The following is a 21,866-nucleotide window of genomic DNA, read 5'->3' as shown; positions in this document are numbered from 1 at the left end:
GTTTATACAGGCTAAGCAGTGGCAGCAGAAAAGGCCACACTTGACCTCATGAAACCTGTCAGTGGGACACCAACCAAGGCAAATGCACAACAAAAACTGTGATACTGTGAGTCCTTTTCTCTAGATATATAGTGTCAACTGGCTTATTGTAATGAATTTCATCTTCATCTGACTGACTGGAAAAATACTAATTCTGGACCCCAGCAGCAGCAGCCACTCAATGCTAAGTAGCAGCATTAACCTACAGAATCACTGAAGCTATAGGCCTAACCAGCTGTGATTTGATTCTCCTCCTCCATCTTCAACCTTAGGTATTGTGAAGTAATGGATTTCACGGTGGTGAAATGTATGATGATTTTCTTTTAAACTGGTCACGCAGCACAACAGGCCCCCTCTAATTGAGTTTTGAGTGATAGACTCTTCAGAACCCCCTGTGGAATCCCAAGCCCTGATGCTTAACTCAGCAACAGCCAGATAACAGAACATGGGGACTAAGGTTAGCCACCGTGGGAGTCAATCATAGCCATGGCCACTAACAGAGGTATAACACAGTCCTATTCTATGGGCTAGAACTGGCCTTTACCTTACCATAACTTAACTTCTCCCATTCTTTCCTCTCCTTTGCTTCTCTCCTCCCCTCTTACCTGCAGGGATGATTCCGATGCGGAGCGCACATGGAACCAGGTCCTGGTTCGGTTGGTTCTGGTCCACTCTGGAATCACTCTGGGTCCTAGAGACCAGGCCGTGGACAACCTCGCTGAACATCCCGTCCCCTCCCACACACACCACCCTGAACAGGGACACACACACACACACACACGATGCATGAAAACACTCCATTGAGACCAGCCTTAGGGTCTGCTGGTTTTTGCTATTTCCTTTCAATTTGTGTCCAATTAAGACCTAGACAACCAGCTGAGGGAATTTCCTAACTAAATCAGTGACCATAATTGATTAATCCTAGGATTCACATGTCGGGTCAAAATGACTCAGCCTAATGTTTTTTTTTTTTGCTGTACTGATCCCCCCAAAAATGTCATCTAATATTCCAGGAATTCCTGAAATAATGTGTCTTTAATGTTCTAACATCCTAGTTTTGTTTTTTAAGTAAGAGTTTTTGCATCACTACCTCAAGTTTCATATGCATTTCCTATGGAATTCACTGCATTGCACTCGTCAGACTAACCTTTCTTTTTGTTGCAACAATAAAATCTAAGTAATTAATAACATTTATTAAATATCTTGTTTTTAATGTTCATTAATCACCTTTTTTATTTCTCCTTTTTAACTCATTGAGTAAAAGGAGTTTCATAAGGAGGCTCATAAGAATGTGCCCAGATATACAACCAAAATGGTTTTACAGATGCTGGATGAGGAAGCCATTGGTGCCTCTGACTCAGAATCTGAGGGGTCAAGTTGGAGTTGTGGATGCACCTGGTAGTCCAGCTGTCCTAGATGATTCTACAGATGGGGAGGACTCCTCTGAGGAGAAGTGAGTAAAAAGGGGTCTTACTGTGGTGAACACCCCCACCCTCCCACTAAAGTCAGGACCAGAAGCCATAAGGAGGAGCTGCCCAGCGACTGCGTCACAGTGGATGAGCAGCTTTCCTCCAGACGTGACGCTTAGCATTCCATCCAAAGAGTTCAATCTTGGTTTCATCAGACCAGAGAATCTTGTTTCTCATGGTCTGAGAGTCCTTTAGGTGCCTTTTGGCAAACTCCAAGCGGGCTGTCATGTGCCTTTTACTGAGGAGAGGCTTCCGTCTGGCCACTCTACCATAAAGGCCTGATTGTTGGAGTGCTGGAAGGTTCTCCCATCTCCACAGAAGAACTGAGGCAATGAAAAGATGTGGGGTGATGAAAGAGAGCCATGCCACCACCACTCAGAGCAGCCAGGGCTAAAAGAGGAAGAGGTGCCCGCTCTGCCCAAGCGCAAAGGATAGAAAAGTCAGCTGCTGGTGTTCTCAGTGCAACACATCCGTCTGCAAAGAGTACAGTCACATGCTTGTGGTTTGTAACAAATGCATGGACTAAGACAGCACAAGTAAGCATCACACAGACACACACTTTGTTCCTTTTAGTGTTCATGCTTTCTATATTCACAATTGTTAGTGTTGTCGTTTATATTGATGAACTTTGTATTTTTAAATAAATGTTTTGAAATATTATAAAACATGCTTAAGGTGGTTTTATTTTGTTCTTCACACTAAAAGGTTGAATGTGAAACTTTGATTGTAAGATTGATTGTAAGAAAAAGATAACATATTATGAAATTCCATAATGGTTATCATTGAAATGGAGCTGTTGAAAAGCGACTAAAAACTTTTCTAACAAAATAATTATTGAAAGGTCCAAATCATCACTCAAAATAATTATGTTCCACAAAAAGGATAATATTTTTGACCCATATAAATAAAACACAGATATTACATTATCGGGTCATTTTGACCCGGCAAATGCATTCTTGGGGCGGCATGTTTACACTGCATCGTAGAGTTAATCAAGGACAATGGAGGAGTAAAAACCCACAGACACTCTGCCCCCCTAAGCTTTCATGTTAATGCTGTTGTTGTATTGATACTGCTATTAATGTCCACTTTGCTCTCAGCAGTCTTCTTCGCTCAGACATGAATGCATTGTGGTTGAACATGAACAGTTTTGTACTGAAACCTTCACTTAGTCTTTTGCACCAACAAAGTCATTTCTGACTGAGATGATAAAGTCTATGCCAGGTGATTGAAGTGTCTTCCAGCTGTGTTTAAAACGCACCCGTCACATTGCTTCAGATCTACCTCCGTCTTCAAGTGATCCCTGGCATGATTGGCACTCTCCGTAACTATGGAAACAAGTTATATTGTCACTATTAAAAACCCATGACAAATATCTCACAAGCTTGTCAAGACGTTGCACACACAACAAAGAAATAGTTAAGCCAAGAATCCTGCACCCAGTATTGCTCTTACCATTGTCTAAAAGGAAAAAAAAATATGTTTTTGACCATAAAGGGGTTCCAACAAATGGTGAAAGGCCAACACCAATTAAAACACCTCAAGCTATGGGTCTGGGTCCAGCCTTAAACCCATGACGGTTCTATGGCCGCGAGCTGCCAATACCCTAGACTAAGGATGGGCAACTCCAGTCCTCGGGGACCTGACTTGTCTTACACTTTTGCTCCAGCCCCAGCTAACACGCCTGACTCCAATTATCAACTAATCATGATCTTCAGTTTAGAATGCAATAAGTTTTAATCAGCTGTGTTTGCTAGCGATGGGGAAAAAGTGAAACACCATTCCGGCCCCCGAGGACTGGAGTTGCCCATCTCGGCACTAGACAATTCATGATCTTCCCAAGCTATGTGATGCCTCCCCCTGCCAATACCCTAGACACCTCAAACTCAACCCTGGACCTTGAAGCCAAATCCAGTACTCGTTTTCATTTGTCCCCTCTAATCAGGGTTCCGATTTAGACCTGGCACACCAAGTGGGTGCAATTAATTATCAGGTAGAACAGAAAATCAACAGGCTCTGGACCTTGTAGGGTAAGAGTTGAGTACCCCTGCCCTAGACGATCCATGGTCTTCCCAAAGCATCCCATGAATCATAGATGTGTTTGGAATGGATTCCCATGTTTATCGACTATCACAGCTTCCATTACAGTGTTCCATTGATGGATGGTGCTATAAATAAAACCATATTCTTGGGAGTGGTTGGCGGGTATAAGCTGTTTGCCAAGTCAACAAATAAATATTTGCCGGGCCATAAAAGCTCATTTTTTATTTAAATGTTAATTTAGGCCCTCTGACAGGAACTCACCGATCACGTCGGTGGAGATGGAGGCTCGAGAGAAGAGTGGGGCTACTCTCTGCTCGTAAATCCACTTCCCGCGTTGTTTTCCACTGTAGGGATTGATGTACACTAGCAAGCGTTTCGGTCGGATGCCTGCAAAGTGAAGGAGGGCCTGTTTGGTCATTAAAAATGGAGGACTCAACATTTAGTTTAACGGACGATAGAGTGTGACTGTCTGACAACTTCATGACGTTTCATTAACCAACAAAACTTTACAGAAATGCTCCGTTATCAAACTGACATCCTCTGACTGATTCTCTTAATGTTCTCCAGAATAAATTGTTGGGATATTGAAGGCTGGATGAGCAAAACGCATTGGAAAGGTACTTCTTGGTAAGATGCTAAATAGTGTATTAAAGGTTGGTAAAATGATCCCACTTTACACAGACAACACATTTAAAGAGTTACGCCTTCATAGATGTTTCACAAATCATGAACCTTTAAAGTTGGTGTTTGTTTAACATAGGGCCAGTAAAAGAGTCTGCATTGAAAAGGACATACTGAGTAGTGAGAGCTGGTTGTTGATTGTCTGGACCCACTGTTGACGCTGTGCCTTGTCTAAGCAATGGAAGATGATGTCTTTACACCGCCAGCAGTGATGTTTGGTCCTCTCCGTGTAGGACACTATATTTAGAAAAAGAGAGAGAGAGAGAGAGAGAGAGAGCAAAGACAGAGACTGAAAAACTGAAAAGTCAAGAAGGATACTATCATTCCAACAAATTCATGGCTTGTTAGGGTAGATTAAACAAAACAAAGATGTCTGCCACCACAAACCATTCCATGCCAGATTATGTATCCCTCCCCTACCTGTAAATGCATACGGATACAACAGAACATTATGCTTCCTTCCACCATCTTTGTTTGTTTGGTCTTCTTCTTCGGTCTCTCTGGCACCAACTATCTCAGACACCAGGAGAAAATGGTGGTCTGCTGTAAACATTAAGAAACAACACTGAACAACAGTTAGGTACCGCATAACAACACAGCAATTACACAAAGGACAGATTGACCTGCGGTCAGGATTTAGAATTCAACAATAGAGGTTCAATATCAAAAAGGCAAAGATAACATGGGGTTATATTTACTTGAATGGGCGTCTTTTTAGGGTCATATTCCCCAGTGGTTGCATGAATGAAATCAAAGAACATTATTTATGTCTTGGGACCATGTGAATGCTTGGAATGAGCCTTCCTGTTTTGTTGACTTTCCTATTAACAGGCTGTGGGCACTACAGCTTGCATCACCATATGCCAGTAAACATCTCATGTGACCGTGCCACACTGGGATTAGGGTGTCAGTAACAGAGTCATTATGGCTTTGTTCAAGGGAGCGGAGGGTTTAGACCAGGCAAAAGGTGACGTTAATGATCTACCTCATAGTCATATACAGTAACCACCTAACGTTGACATTCAGTATCAGTCAAAAGTTAGGACACACCTACTCATTCGTGGGTTTCTTTATTTTTTATAAATTTTCTACATTGTAGAATAATAGTGAAGACATCAAAACTATGAAATAACACATATGGAATCATGTAGTAACCAAAAAAAAGTGTTAAACAAATCAAAATATATTTTGTATTTGAGATTCTTCAAAGTAGAAACCCTTTGCCTTTGACAGCTTTGCACACTTCGCATTCTCTCAACAAGCTTCATGAGGTACTTGTTTTATGTTCAAGTGTGTAAGGAGGGCAACAGTGAACCTGACACAATGCTGTAAGGCTAAAGAGACTTAGTTGGAAATCTAGTGGAATTTATATATACACCGCTCAAAAAAATAAAGGGAACACTTAAACAACACAATGTAACTCCAAGTCAATCACACTTCTGTGAAATCAAACTGTCCACTTAGGAAGCAACACTAAGTGACAATACATTTCACATGCTGTTGTGCAAATGGAATACACAACAGGTGGAAATTATAGGCAATTAGCAAGACACCCCCAATAAAGGAGTGGTTCTGCAGGTGGGGACCACAGACCACTTCTCAGTTCCTATGCTTCCTGGCTGATGTTTTGGTCACTTTTGAATGCTGGCAGTGCTTTCACTCTAGTGGTAGCATGAGACGGAGTCTACAACCCACACAAGTGGCTCAGGTAGTGCAGCTCATCCAGGATGGCACATCAATGCGAGCTGTTGCAAGAAGGTTTGCTGTGTCTGTCAGCGTAGTGTCCAGAGCATGGAGGCGCTGCCAGGAGACAGGCCAGTACATCAGGGGACGTGGAGGAGGCCGTAGGAGGGCAACAACCCAGCAGCAGGACCGCTACCTCCGCCTTTGTGCAAGGAGGAGCAGGAGAAGCACTGCCAGAGCCCTGCAAAATGACCTCCAGCAGGCCACAAATGTGCATGTGTCTGCTCAAACGGTCAGAAACAGACTCCATGAGGGTGGTATGAGGGCCCGACGTCCACAGGTGGGGGTTGTGCTTACAGCCCAACACCGTGCAGGACGTTTGGCATTTGCCAGAGAACACCAAGATTGGCCACTGGCCCCCACTGGCGCCCTGTGAAGAAAGCAGGTTCACACTGAGCACGTGACAGACGTGACAGAGTCTGGAGACGCTGTGGAGAACGTTCTGCTGCCTGCAACATCCTCCAGCATGACTGGTTTGGGGGTGGGTCAGTCATGGTGTGGGGTGGCATTTCTTTGGGGGGCCGCACAGCCCTCCATGTGCTTGCCAGAGGTAGCCTGACTGCCATTAGGTACCGAGATGAGATCCTCAGACCCCTTGTGAGACCATATGCTGGTGCGGTTGGCCCTGGGTTCCTCCTAATGCAAGACAATGCTAGACCTCATGTGGCTGGAGTGTGTCAGCAGTTCCTGCAAGAGGAAGGCATTGATGCTATGGACTGGCCCGCCCGTTCCCCAGACATGAATCCAATTGAGCACATCTGGGACATCATGTCTCGCTCCATCCACCAACGCCACGTTGCACGACAGACTGTCCAGGAGTTGGAGGATGCTTTAGTCCAGGTCTGGGAGGAGATCTCTCAGGAGACCATCCGCCACCTCATCAGGAGCATGTACAGGCGTTGTAGGGAGGTCATACAGGCACGTGGAGGCCACACACACTACTGAGCCTCATTTTGACTTGTTTTAAGGACATTACATCAAAGTTGGATCAGCCTGTAGTGTGGTTTTCCACTTTAATTTTGAGTGCGACTCCAAATCCAGACCTCCATGGGTTTATAAATTGGATTTCCATTGATTATTTTTGTGTGATTTTGTTGTCAGCACATTCAACTATGTAAAGAAAAAATAATTTAATAAGATTATTTCTTTCATTAAGATCTAGGATGTGTTGTTTAAATGTTCCCTTTATTTTTTTGAGCAGTATATTTTTGGAATGGAATGCATTTAAATTAACAGGTGTGCCTTGTTAAAAGTTAATTTCTGAAATTTCTTTCCTTCTTAATGCGTTTGAGCCAATCAGTTGTGTTGTGACAAGGTACGGGTGGTATACAGAAGATAGCCCTATTTGGTAAAAGACCAAGTCCATATTATGACAAGAACAGCTCCAATAAGCTAAGAGAAACGACAGCCCATCATTACTTTAAGACATGAAGGTCAATCAATACGGAACATTTCAATAACTTTGAAAGTTTCTTCAAATGCAGTTGCAAAAAACATCAAGCGCTATGATGAAACTGGCTCTCATTAGGACCACCACAGGAAAGGAAGACCCAGAGTTACCTCTGCTGCAGAGGATAAGTTCATTATAGTTACCAGCCTCAGAAATTGCAGCCCAAATAAATGCTTCACAGAATTCAAGTAGACATCTCAACATCAACTGTTCAGAGGAGACTGTGTGAATCAGGCCTCCATGGTTGAATTGCTGCAAAGAAACCACTACTAAAGGACACCAACAAGAAGCAGCGACTTGCTTGGGCCAAGAAACACAAGCAATGGACATTAGACCGGTGACAATCTGTCCTTTGGCCTGATGAGTCCAAATTTGAGATTTTTAGTTCCAACCGCTGTGTCTTTGTGAGACGCAGAGCAGGTGAACAGATGATCTCTGCATGTGTGGTTCCCACCGTGAAGCATGGAGGTGGTGGTGTGATGCTGGTGACACTGTCAGTGATTTATTTAGAATTCAAGGCACACTTAACCAGCATGGCTACCACAGCATTCTGCAGCGATACGGCATCCCATCTGGTTTGCGCTTAGTGGGACTATCATTTGTTTTTTAATATGACAAGGACCCAACACACCTCCAGGCTGTGTACAGGCTATTTGACCAAGAAGGAGAGTGATGGAGTGCTGCATCAGATGACCTGGTCTCCACAATCACCCGACCTCAACCCAATTGAGATGGTTTGGGATGAGTTGGACCACAGAGCGAAGGAAAAGCAGCCAACAAGTGCTCAGCATATGTGGAAACTCCTTCAAGACTGTTGGAAAAGCATTCCAGGTGAAGCTGGTTGAGAGAATGCCAAGAGTGTGCAAAGCTGTCATCAAGGCAAAAGGTGGCTACTTTAAAGAATCTAAAATACATTTTGATTTGTGATATTTCATAGTTTTGATGTCGTCAATATTATTCTACAATGTAGAAAAAAGTAAAAATAAAGAAAAACCCTTGAATGAGTAGGTGTCCAAACGTTTGACTGGTACTGTCATAAACGTCTACAGCCGAACCTGCATCATGATGAAAGCCACTTTTTGAAAATGATAGAGGGCTACAAAAATAACACTTGAAGAATTATCACTCATAATATATGAGTTGCTCCTCATACACATTGCAGCACGTGATTTTATTTGCCCCCCCCCCCCCCCCCAAAAAACAAACAAACTGTGTTTCATTTATTCAAAGGAATCCCATGCATAACATATAGAAATATAAGCAAGGTTTGATATCATTGTTTTAGTCAAATGTTATATCTGTTTGGGCTTCTTGCAGTCAATTTGCAGTTTCAAATTATTTTGAAATATGTTCCGGCCCCCTGACCATCCTCTCAAGAATTTAGTTGACGATCCCTGCCCTATAGGCATTTGTGTGTGTTGTATCTTTTAGTGTTGTTACATTTACATTTACATTTACACAACATAGTGTTGTGACATGGACAGTCAGCCAACTTACACCCACTCGGTCAGGCATGACCATTGGTTCTATATTTAGTCATATTATCACATATTATTGTCAACATAAAGGAAACGGTGCTTTGGAAACATTCCAGTACTGGAAATGCTAAACAATGAGAAGGGCGGTATTCCTTGTTCATTCTCCAGTATATTAGCGACAGTATATCCACAGGAGGGGTTATTCTTTAGTCATATGTGGACTCTGTCTGATTAGTGATAGCAGAGAGATGGGACAGGTGACTCCAGGTTTACAGCCCGTCATAATCATAAGGTCTTGGGCTTAATCTGTTTTATCGCTGTGACGCTATGGGCGTATGGAATAAACCAAACTGATTCACTCCAATAAAAATTCTAAATACATTGATGAAACACTGGGTAAGTGGAAGTTCACTGGCACAACGAATTACATTCCAACGGACCCAAAGACCCTCTGCCTTTACATGGCATAATGCCTAAGAACAAAAAATCTGGAAGAAAATCTGGTCAGCAAGAAACTGTCAATGTGAGGATAAGTGAACTACAGTGTCATGTGTTCATTGCTGGGCCTCAGTCATCTGTGACTGGGTCTTCCTCTTCAAGATACGTCAGTATTAGGAGCTGATGATTATAGAGCAGACCCAATTTGCGTAAAGCCTCTTAAGCCGGTGGCTAACTAAACACTGCCTTGAATCACAGGCTTGCACAGATGACTCACCTACCACGCTGAAAACACAAACCAATTACTGTTGCTGGACAGTATGTGACCTGACCTGGCAGTGTGACACAGGTTAGAAAACACAGGAGCTTTTTCCACACACTGTTCACTGGTCTGGCACAGCTATAACCAAGAAAAGTTAACAACTACTGTGTATAGAATGCACAGTGCTTCGAGATTGTATTGACAACATGACCTAACTGGGACCCAAGAGTTTTTATAGTCAGGTCATATGGTCAGGAAAAACAACTAAGTCCTAATGTGTACAGTCAGATATAACCAAGGAAAGAAGTGTGAATATTATCTCATAATATCTGGCTTATACAAACACCCAAAGGGGGAATTAGCAGTCCTCCAGCTACAATTAAAATATATTTTAAAAAATCCATAGAAAGGTGAGCTGCGTAAAGCGAAGCATGGGTTTTTTATAAAGTACTTACTAGGCAGTTTTTAACCTCAAACCCATTGCTACTTGACCTGATAATGGAATAGTACAATTTCTAAATGATAACACTCCTAAGTTCCCCCATGTCACCTCGCTCCTCCACACACTCCACTGACTTCCAGTCAAACCTTGAATCATCTTCAAGACCCTGGTGCTTACCTACGGAGCAGCAACGGGAACTGCACCTCCTTACCTTCAGGCTATGCTCAAACCCTACATTCCAACTCGAGAACTCTGTTCCGCCACCTTTGGTCTCTTGGCCCTCTGTCCTGGCACCCAGGAATAGTGCAATAAGGCAAGCTTCCCCCTAAAGTCAGGACAGCGGGGTCCATGCCCATCTTTTGAAAACTTCTTAAAGCCGACCTCTTTGAAGAGTCTTAAATAACCGTCACGGTGCCCCAGTCACCCCTCCCACAAAAAGGCACTTCTCTTTTCCCACTTGCATTGACTTTGCTGATAAATACCTTGTTGAGGGAAAATGCACGATACAATTGTGATGTGTTGTCTCACCTAGCTATTTTAAGATGAATGCACTAACTGTAAGTCGCTCTGGAGAAGAGCGTCTGCTAAATGAATCAAATGGAATGTAAGGTTGTGGTGGTCATGAAACTTTGTCAGCTGGGGATTGTCACGTAAATAACTGCCGGTCTCACGGTAATTGACAGTTAATGAACATTAAGATGAATTAATCTCCTGGCTTCCACGCATAGCCTTCAAGACACTGATGCAGACCTTTGGAACATCTACATTTTAAAAAAGTTGATAAAATCAATTTAATATAGCCGGCTATTCCCAAACTGGGGCACCTAACCCCAGGGGTACGTGCAATGCCGCAGGGGGTACGCCAATTCACATTTTCAAACAGTCCATTTAGATTTTCCAACGGGGCTATACATTTGGGTGATGTTTTTTTCTCGTTTCACTGCCCCAAATAAAATGTAACCATCTAGTGTTCAGGGAATTAACAACACAATGTCAAATACAGGTAGCCTAGTCAAATAATTAACATCCAATCACAGTAACCATTACTCTCTCTCTGGAATTCCACTAATGGTCCGTATGTAGCCAGAAGTAGCTGCTGCTCATTCCGTTTGCTCGAAAATGTATGAATTGTTTCAACAAGTAATGCCCGCGTCCTTAGAGAGACACATACCAGCTCTACTGGTAGTACTGCTAGTACCAGCAGTACTACACCTGCACCTGTCGATAACAAGTTGTTCTGCTTCCACAAGCACATCCAATGCTATTATCAGTAATTCTACATTTGTTTCTAGCCCAGCTAGCATGGACACTGACAGTTGTGAATCTGATGCAGCCGAAGAGCTACTGCCCCCTTACCCGGGAAAGCACCGAACAACAGACAGGTACGTTGGACCATCGAATAGGCGCAAATATGATGAGAACTACATTAATTTGAGGTTCACTTATATTGGGAGTAGTGCCTTTCCTCAGCCACAGTGTGTCATATGTGCAAAAATACTCACAACTCGATGAAACCTTCACTCGTGCAGACATTTAGAAGCATGCCAATTTGAAAAAGCCACGGGAGTTTGAGCAAGAATTAATACGACTTTCGAGTAGTAAAACATGTATAAAAGAAATAGATACCATTAATAAGAAGGGGCTAGAAGCGTCTTAAAATGGTGAGCTACCGAGTGGCTAAGACAGACAAGCCCCATACTATTGTGGAGGACTTAATTCTTCCTGCTGCCACGGATATGGCTGGGACAATGCTGGGGGAAAAGGCCCCAAAAAACTATAGAGACAATGCCTTCATCAAACAACACTGTTTCACGATGCATCAGTGACATGGTAGGAGATGTTTTGAAACAATTACTGCTTCACATACAAGCCAGTGAATTCTATGCGTTACAGCTGGATGAGTCAACAGAGGTGGCAGGCCTGGCACAGCTGCTGGTATATGTCCGTTACGTTTATGGGGGGTCAATTAAGGAAGACATCCTCTTCTGCAAACCACTGGAAACCAGGACAACAGGAAAGTATATTTTTAAAGTACTGGACAGCTTTGTGACATCAAATGGACTTTGGTGGTCAAGATGTGCTGGTATCTGTACTGATGGCGCAAAAGCCATAACAGGGAGACATAGTGGAGTGGTAACGCGGGTGCAAGGAGTTGCTCCTGACGCTACTTGGGTACACTGCAGCATCCACCGAGAGGCTATTGCTTCCAAGGGAATGCCTGACAGCTTGAAAGATGTTTTGGACACAACAGTGAAAATGGTTAACTTTGTTAAAGCAAGGCCCCTGAACTCTCGTGTATTTTCTGCACTATGCAATGATATGGGCAGCGAACATGTAAAGCTTTTACAACATACAGAAGTGCGCTGGTTATCAAGGGGCAAAGTATTGACAAAAAAATGTAATTGAGAGACAAGCTTAAAGTTTCCTTTACTGACCATAATTTTCACTTGTCTTACCGCTTGCATGATGACGAGTATCTCACACGACTGGCCTGTTTTTTTTTCTTTCTCGCACCTGAATGATCTGAATCTACGATTACAGGGACTCTCCGCAACTATATTCAATGTGTGGGACAAAATTGAGGATTTGATTAAAAAGTTGGAGCTCTTCTCTGTCTGGTCAACACACAGGTCTTTCCATCATTGTATGATTTTTTGTGTGCAAATTTTGTGTGCAAATGGACAATGTCAGATGTGATCGGGTTGTTAAGACACTCATGCCTTTTGCAACCACGTACCTAAGTAAGATGGCTAAATAAAGAGCAAAATTATTGATTATATTATTATTTGTGCCCTGGTCCTATAAGAGCTCTTTGTCACTTCCCACAAGCCGGGTTGTGACAAAACCTCACACTGATTCTTATATTTAATAAATGTATCGTATAGTGCGTGTGTCACGGTTGTCGAAAGGAGAAGCGGACCAAAGTGCAGCATGTGTGTCGTTCCACATTTTATTTACTCTGTGAAACTATGCAATACATAAATAAACAGAATAAACAAAACAACAAACCGTGATGCAGAGGTGAAACATACACTACTCAAAATGAATCTCCCACAAACCCAGGTGGGACAAACACCAACTTAAATATGACCTCCAATTAGAGACAACGATGACCAGCTGCCTCTAATTGGAGATCATCTCAAACAAAGCCCAACATGGAAATTCAAAAACTAGAACTCAACATAGAAATACAAAACTAGAACATAACAACATAGAAAAACTAAACTAGAAAACCCCCGTCACACCCTGACCTACTCTACCATAGAAAATAACAGCTTACCATGGTCAGGACGTGACAGCGTGTGTGGCAGGCTTACAATGATGGCAAAAAACAACATTTGAGAGTGCGCTGACCCTGGTGCTAGTGGGGGTACGTAGCTGGAGGTTTAATGTTTGAAGGGGTACGGGACTATAAAAAGGTTTTGGAACCACTGATCAAAACCATTTTTTATAGTATAAAGAATACAACTGAACATAGCTGAATAAAAGGATATTTTCTCCTAACGATTTTTAAGGAAGTGTGCAAATGGCCATATTCTGTGTTGAGCGGTTAACAAAGAAACAGGTCCTCCTATATACTTCATTTAGAGTTATTTATGCAACTTTAGTTGTGATACAAAAGTTGGCTATATGTTTCGATTTTGAATACATTCAAAGGCAACATGATTCGACTAATGATGATTTGAAAAAAGTTGCATAAAAGGCATGAGATCTGATTTGTTTCTTGTGCAGGCAGCACACATCATTCTTTCACAAGATAATATTCTCACCAGGCATCAAATTTCCCGGTGCTTTCGGTATGTGTGGCTGTAATGCCTCCTAAAATAAATCTGTACCCTTGGGCTGAATATAATATTTATAATTCCCTTCTCCCGGCTGCCGTGCTCCAAAGCACCTCTCACTCACATGGCTCTCTCAGATCTCAATTCTTATTAGCCAATGCCATCACGTGATTGGGTCCTTCACACAAGCATCTCAGCTAAGAAGTAGGCTACAAGTGAAGACAGACACATCAGGGACGCAACTGCGCATGTCCCTCTAATCGAATTCCAAGGCGCATTTTGAAGATGTCAGAAAAACTGTCCACATTTAGCCTACTTTTCATCAGCCAACAAGATGAGTAGGCCTAACGAACAGCAAAAGCACTAGCCTATGTCAATCTACTATCCCCCATAGAACAAAAGTTAACCTATTCTATTGGTCAACATGTTCTTCTATACAAGAAATAAAATATTCCAAACATACTCTGGGACAGTTGTGGGATGCGATAGATTCCCCCCCACAACTTTTTTTATTTAAAGCAATAATGATGCAACAGAACGTTTAGCTTAAAATGTTGATAAACTATTTCTTCACATAAGTGCAGCAATGAACACACGGCAGTAGGTTATAAGGGCGAATGTTACAAAATGAAATAAATTAGTGGGAAAACACTGTCCTCAAAAGCGACCACAAATGCAATTACACATGTAATGGTTTATTATAGAGGTGAATTTTTATGGTGAAAATTGTCTTCCCCAAACTTGAAACTCACACTCCACTGATGTATGCCAGTTAGGCTCTACACCGGTGGTAAAGCGGATTCATGTGCTTCATTTTAATAAGTTATTTGGACACTTTAGTTGTGATACAAACCTTACCAAAATACATAGGCCTATGGGCTGGGCTACATGAGGTGTGATACAAACCTTATTAAAACATACACAGTGAGGGAAAAAAGTATTTGATCCCCTGCTGATTTTGTACGTTTGCCCACTGACAAAGAAATGATCAGTCTATAATTTTAATGGTAGGTTTATTTGAACAGTGAGAGACAGAATAACAACAAAAATCCAGAAAAACACATGTCAAAAATGCTATAAATTGATTTGCATTTTAATGAGGGAAATAAGTATTTGACCCCCTCTCAATCAGAAAGATTTCTGGTTCCCAGGTGTCTTTTATACATGTAACGAGCTGAGATTAGGAGCACACTCTTAAAGGGAGTGCTCCTAATCTCAGCTTGTTACCGGTATAAAAGACACCTGTCCACAGAAGCAATCAATCAATCAGATTCCAAACTCTCCACGAATGCCAAGACCAAAGAGCTCTCCAAGGATGTCAGGGACAAGATTGTAGACCTACACAAGGCTGAAATGGGCTACAAAACCATCGCTAAGCAGCTTGGTGAGAAGGTGACAACAGTTGGTGCGATTATTCGCAAATGGAAGAAACACAAAAGAACTGTCAATCTCCCTCGGCCTGGGGCTCCATGCAAGATCTCACCTCGTGGAGTTGCAATGATCATGAGAACGGTGAGGAATCAGCCCAGAACTACACGGGAGGATCTTGTCAATGATCTCAAGGCAGCTGGGACCATAGTCACCAAGAAAACAATTGGTAACACACTACGCCGTGAAGGACTGAAATCCTGCAGCGCCCGCAAGGTCCCCCTGCTCAAGAAAGCACATATACATGCCCGTCTGAAATTTGCCAATGAACATCTGAATGATTCAGAGGACAACTGGTGAAAGTGTTGTGGTCAGATGAGACCAAAATGGAGCTCTTTGGCATCAACTCAACTCGCCATGTTTGGAGGAGGAGGAATGCTGCCTATGACCCCAAGAACACCATCCCCACCGTCAAACATGGAGGTGGAAACATTATGCTTTGGGGGTGTTTTTCTGCTAAGGGGACAGGACAACTTCACTGCATCAAAGGGACGATGGATGGGGCCATGTACCGTCAAATCTTGGGTGAGAACCTCCTTTCCTCAGCCAGGGTATTGAAAATGGGTCGTGGATGGGGATTCCAGCATGACAATGACCCAAAACACACGGCCAAGGCAACGAAGGAGTGGCTCAAGAAGAAGCACATTAAGCTCCTGGAGTGGCCTAGCCAGTCTCCAGACCTTAATCCCATAGAAAATCTGTGGAGGGAGCTGAAGGTTCGAGTTGCCAAATGTCAGCCTCGAAACCTTAATGACTTGGAGAATATCTGCAAAGAGGAGTGGGACAAAATCCCTCCTGAGATGTGTGCAAACCTGGTGGCAACTACAAGAAACGTCTGACCTCTGATTGCCAACAAGGGTTTTGCCACCAAGTACTAAGTCATGTTTTGCAGAAGGGTCAAATACTTATTTCCCTCAAAATTCAAATCATTTTATAACATTTTTGACATGTGTTTTTCTGGATTTTTGTTGTTGTTATTCTGTCTCTCACTGTTCAAATAAACCTACCATTAAAATTATACACTGATCATTTCTTTGTCAGTGGGCAAACGTACAAAATCAGCAGGGGATCAAATAATTTTTTCCCCTCACTGTAGGCCTATGGGCTAGACTACATGAGGTGTGATACAAACCTTATTAAAACATATAGGCCTATGGGCTAGGCTACATGAGGTGTGATACAAATCCAATCAAAACATATAGGCCTATGGACTAGGCTACATGAGGTGTGATACAAACCTTATTAAAACATATAGGCCTATGGGCTAGGCTACATGAGGTGTGCGACTATGAATAGAAAAAAGTAGCCAAAAAAAGGCATGTGCTGTTTCTTGCCTTATTGTATGATCTCAAGTGATAGGCTAATATTACCACCCATCAGACTATTCTTAATTTTAATCTTGTCTTGTCTTTACGTATAATAAATAATGTCTGTGAAATTAGTTTTAATTTAGAATGGCGCATTATCACGCACCTGTCTCAGAACAGGGGCATAGGGAATGCCAGGTAGGCTATACTCCTGTTGTAAAGTGAAGCAATCTGCTTAATATTAGGAAAGTTGTTAAATATAGTAGGGCGGGCTAGCTGATGGGATCTTCTTTTAATATGTTTCACAAAAAATGTTTTCTCATGCAATTGCATAGAAATGTTGCGCAACATGAGCTCATATGAAGTGTTTGATTTGACTTTCGAAAAAACATTTGCATCGATGTCAGAGTGATTAGAGGGACAATAGAGTGCGAAGTTCCATGCAGTTAGCAAGTTTTACTAATGACAGCAGCAGCAGAGCTTGGAGAAGCCTAGTTACCATGACTAAATGGTCATGTGGAATTTGACTGTGGTCATAACTCATGACCGCCGGTGTGGCGGTAATGCGGTCACCATAACATCCCCGCAGTCTCCCATAATGTAGTCAGGCGGCATTCTGACAGACCGGATTCCTGCTCTGTACTGTATGCACAAACAGAACATACTGTATTGTTTTGGATTCTCCTTCACGCTCCAGATCTACCCCTATACAAATAGGCCAAGAGGCCAAACTCACAGCTAAAATAAGTTTCCTGTAAGCGCAGATTTTGGACCAGCTAACCCTCCAACAATTCTAACCATAACCACTGTGGGAAAATGACAACATGCAGTCATTCTAAAATTCCCTAGTGGATCCTACTTCCTTTAGCTACCCTGAGGTCATGGAAAGGCAATATATGCACAGCTGTACTGCACAGGCTCAATGTTAATTTACTATATTGACTCAGTCATAAGTAAAGATCTGGAGGGGATGACGACGTGGCAGGGCCTACTATGCTTTTAATACGGCAGTGGCCCTCTCCCTCACTACTGTACTGTGCTCTCAACACTGTACAGTATTGTGCTGGACAATACTGTACCATCCAAACATGTGTCCATGATACACTATATTTACAAAAGTATGTGGACACCCCTTCAGATTAGTGGATTAGGCTATTTCAGCTACACCTGTTGCTGAAAGGTGTATAAAAATAAATAAATCATACAGTCATGCAATCTCCATAGACAAACACTGGCAGTATAATAGCCTTCCTGAAGAGCTCAGTGAATTTCAATGTGACAGTGAAGGTGGCATCCTTCACTGTCATAGGATGCCACCTTTCCAAAAAGTCAGTTCATAAAATGTCTGCCCTGGTCAACTGTATGTGCTGTTATTGTGAAGTAGCAACGTCTAGGAGCAATAACTGCTCAGCCGTGAAGTGGAAGGCCACACAAGCTCACAGAATGGGACCGCTGAAGCGCGTAAAAATCTTCAGTTGCAACACTCACTACTGAGTTCCAAACTGCCAATGGAAGCAACGTCAGCACAAGAACTGTTAATTGGTAGCTTCATGAAATGGGTTTCCATGGCCAAGCAGCAGCACATGATCACCATGCACAATGCCAAACGTTGGCTGGAGGGGTGTAAAGCTCATCGCCATTGGACTCTGGAACGGTGGAAACACGTTCTCTGGAGTGATGAATCACACTTCACCACCTGGCAGTCCGACAGACAAATCTGGGTTTGGCATATGCCAGGAGAACACTACCTACCCCAATGCATAGTGTCAACTGTAAAGTTTGCTATAGGAAGAATAATGGTCTGGGGCTGGTTTTCATGGTTCGGGCTAGGCCCCTTAGTTCCAGTGAAGGGAAATCTGAACGCTAAAGTAAGCAATGACATTCTAGACCATTCTGCGCTTTAAACTTTGCCTTCTATGCCTTCATTTCCCAACAATTTATTTAACGAGGCAAGCCAGTTAAGAACAAATTCATATTTACAATGACGGCCTACCAAAAGGCCTCCTGCAGGGACGGGGGCTGGGATAAAAAAAAATATATATATAAATGAAATAAAATGGACAAAACACACATCACGACGAGAGACAACACTACATAAAGAGAGACCTAAAACAACAACAAAGCAAGGCAGCAACACAACATGGTAGCAACACAACATGGTACAAACATTATTATTGGGCACAGACAACAGCACAAAGGGCAAGAAGGTAGAGACAACAATACATCACGCAAAGCATCCACAACTGTCATTAAGAGTGTCCATGATTGAGTCTTTGAATGAAGAGATTGAAACTGTCCAGTTTGAATGTTTGTTGCAGCTCGTTCTAGTCGCTAGCTGCAGCAAACTGAAAAGAGGAGCGACCAAGGGATGCGTGTAGATATCTCAGATAGGGGGGACTGAAGCCTAAGAGGGTTTTATAAATAAGCATCAACCAGTGGGTCTTGCGACGGGTATACAGAGATGACCAGTTTACAGAAGAGGGTAGAGTGCAGTGATGTGTCTTATAAGGAGCATTGGTGGCAAATCTGATGGCCGAATGGTAAAGAACATCTAGCCGCTCGTGAGCACCCTCACCTGCGATCTATAAATTATGTCTCCGTAATCTAGCATGGGTAGGATGGTCATCTGAATTAGGGTTAGTTTGGCAGCTGGGGTGAAAGAGGAGCGATTACGATAGAGGAAGCAAAGCCTAGCCTAGACTGCAGCTTTGATATGTGCTGATAGGACAGTGTACCATCTAGCCATACACCCAAGTACTTGTATGAGGTGACTACCTCAAGCTCTAAACCCTCAGAGGTAGTAATCACACCTTGGCGAGAGGGGCATTCTTCTTACCAAACCACATGAGCTTTGTTTTGGAGGTGTTCAGAACAAGGTTAAGGGTAGAGAAAGCTTGATGGACACTAAGAAAGCTGTGTTGTAGAGCATTTAACACAAAATCCGGGGAGGGGCCAGCTGAGTAGAAGACTATCATCTGCATATAAATGGATGAGAGAGCTTCCTACTGCATGAGCTATGTTGTTGAGGTAAATTGATAAGAGCGTGAGGCCTAGGATTGAGCCTTGGGGTACTCCCTTGGTGACAGGCAGTGACAGAGACAGCAGATTTTCTGACTTTATACACCGCACGCTTTGAGAGAGGTAGTTAGCAAACCAGCCTAAAGACCCCTCAGAAACACCAATACTACTTAGCCGGCCCACAAGAACAGAATGGTGTACCCTATCAAAAGCTTTGGCAAAGTCAATCAAAATAGCAGCACAATATTGCTTAGAATCAAGGGCAACGGTGACATTGAGGACCTTTAAGGTTGCAGTGACACATCCATAACCTGAGCGGAAACCAGATTGCATACCAGAGAGAATACTATAGACATCAAGAAAACCAGTCAGTTGATTATTGACAAGTTTTCCAACACTTTAGATAAACAGGGCAAAATAGAAATAGGCCTATATCAGTTAGGATCAGCTTGATCTCCCCCTTTAAATAACAGAAAAACTGTGGCTGACTTCCAAGCAATGGGAACCTCCCCAGAAAGGAGAGACAGGTTAACCTCTCTGGGCTAGGTACCTACTCAACAGCCAGTGGAATCCCGTGGCGCGATATTCAAATACCTTAGAAATGCTATTACTTCAATTTCTCAAACATATGACTATTTTACACCATTTTAAAGACAAGACTCTCGTTAATCTAACCACACTGTCCGATTTCAAAAAGGCTTTACAACGAAAGCAAAACATTAGATTATGTCAGCAGAGTACCCAGCCAGAAATAATCAGACACCCATTTTTCAAGCTAGCATATAATGTCACAAAAACCAAAACCACAGCTAAATGCAGCACTAACCTTTGATGATCATCAGATGACACTCCTTGGACATTATGTTATACAATACATGCATGTTTTGTTCAATCAAGTTCATATTTATATCAAAAACCAGCTTTTCACATTAGCATGTGACTAGCATGTGACTAGCATTCCCACCGAACACTTCCGGTGAATTTACTAAATTACTCACGATAAACGTTCACAAAAAACATAACAATTATTTTAAGAATTATAGATACAGAACTCCTTTATGCAATCGCTATGTCCGATTTTAAAATAGCTTTTCGGTGAAAGCACATTTTGCAATATTCTGAGTAGATAGCCAGGCCATCACAGGCTAGCTATTTTGACACCCACCAAGTTTGGTACTCACCAAACTCAGATTTACTATAAGAAAAATTGGATTACCTTTGCTGTTCTTCGTCAGAATGCACTCCCAGGACTGCTACTTCAATAACAAATGTTGGTTTGGTTCCAAATAATCCATAGTTATATCCAAATAGCGGCGTTTTGTTCGTGCGTTCAAGACACTAACTGAAGGGTAAAGAAGGGTGACGAGCCCGGCGCGTTTCGTGACAACAAATTTCAAAATATTCCATTAGCGTACTTCGAAGCATGTCAAACGCTGTTTAAAATCAATTTTTATGCGATTTTTCTCGTAAAAAAGCGATAATATTCCGACCGGGAAATCCTGTTTTCATTCAAAGACTGAAAATGTAAACATGGTGGAGTCCCGTGCACGCGCGCCCCAGTCTCATTGTTTTCAGATCGACCACTATCCAAATGCGCTACTGTTTTTCAGCCATGGCCTGCAAAGTCATCATTCAACGTTCTGGCGCCTTCTGAGAGCCTATGGGAGCGTTAGAAAATATCACGTTATGCCAGAGATCCCCTGTTTTGGATAGAGATGATCAAGATGGCCAAGAAATAGTCAGACAGAGCGCTTCCTGTTTGGAATCTTCTCAGGTTTTGGCCTGCCAAATGAGTTCTGTTATACTCACAGACACCATTCAAACAGTTTTAGAAACTTTAGGGTGTTTTCTATCCAAATCAAACAATTATATGCATATTCTAGTTACTGGGCAGGAGTAGTAACCAGATTAAATCGGGTACGTTTTTTATCCGGCCATGCAAATACTGCCCCCTATCCCCAACAGGTTGAAAAGGTCAGAGATAGGCTTGGCAATGACAGGGGCAGCAACCTTAAAGAAGAAAGGGTCTAAACCATCTGACCCAGATGTTTTTTGGGGGTCTAGTTTATGGAGCTCCTTTTGCACCTCGGACTCAGTGACTGCCTGTAGGTAGAAACTTTGTAGCGGAGCAGAGGAAAAAGAGGGAGGAGCATCAGGGATAGTCACATTAGAAGGGGTGGGAGATGAGGAAATGTTGGACGGGCAAGGAGGCATGGCTGAATCAAATAGAAATCCTTACTTAATGAAGTGGTGAGCTCAGCCATGTGCTTCTTGTCAGTAACAACC

General features: G+C 42.6%; 1 protein-coding gene across 2 annotated transcripts in view; it reads right to left on the bottom strand.

The window, feature by feature from the left end:
* cerk (ceramide kinase) overlaps positions 1 to 21,866 on the bottom strand; it is a 39,500-nt gene that overhangs the window by 11,599 nt on the left and 6,035 nt on the right. Inside the window, exons 2-6 of one of the 2 annotated variants that reach the window (XM_014152780.3) lie at positions 4,653 to 4,775; positions 4,347 to 4,469; positions 3,813 to 3,938; positions 2,770 to 2,836; positions 645 to 790 (exon numbers count right to left, since the gene is read on the bottom strand). In XM_014152780.3, the coding sequence (XP_014008255.2) occupies positions 645 to 790; positions 2,770 to 2,836; positions 3,813 to 3,938; positions 4,347 to 4,469; positions 4,653 to 4,775 (585 nt within the window). The remainder of the gene's footprint in view (positions 1 to 644; positions 791 to 2,769; positions 2,837 to 3,812; positions 3,939 to 4,346; positions 4,470 to 4,652; positions 4,776 to 21,866) is intronic. The other variant, XM_045699670.2, reaches the window with a different exon arrangement.

The sequence above is a fragment of the Salmo salar genome, chromosome 17 (genome assembly GCF_965601325.2).
Source record: "Salmo salar chromosome 17, fSalSal1, whole genome shotgun sequence".
NCBI classification, from domain to species: domain Eukaryota; kingdom Metazoa; phylum Chordata; class Actinopteri; order Salmoniformes; family Salmonidae; genus Salmo; species Salmo salar.
This window is presented reverse-complemented; position numbering and strand designations above follow the sequence as displayed.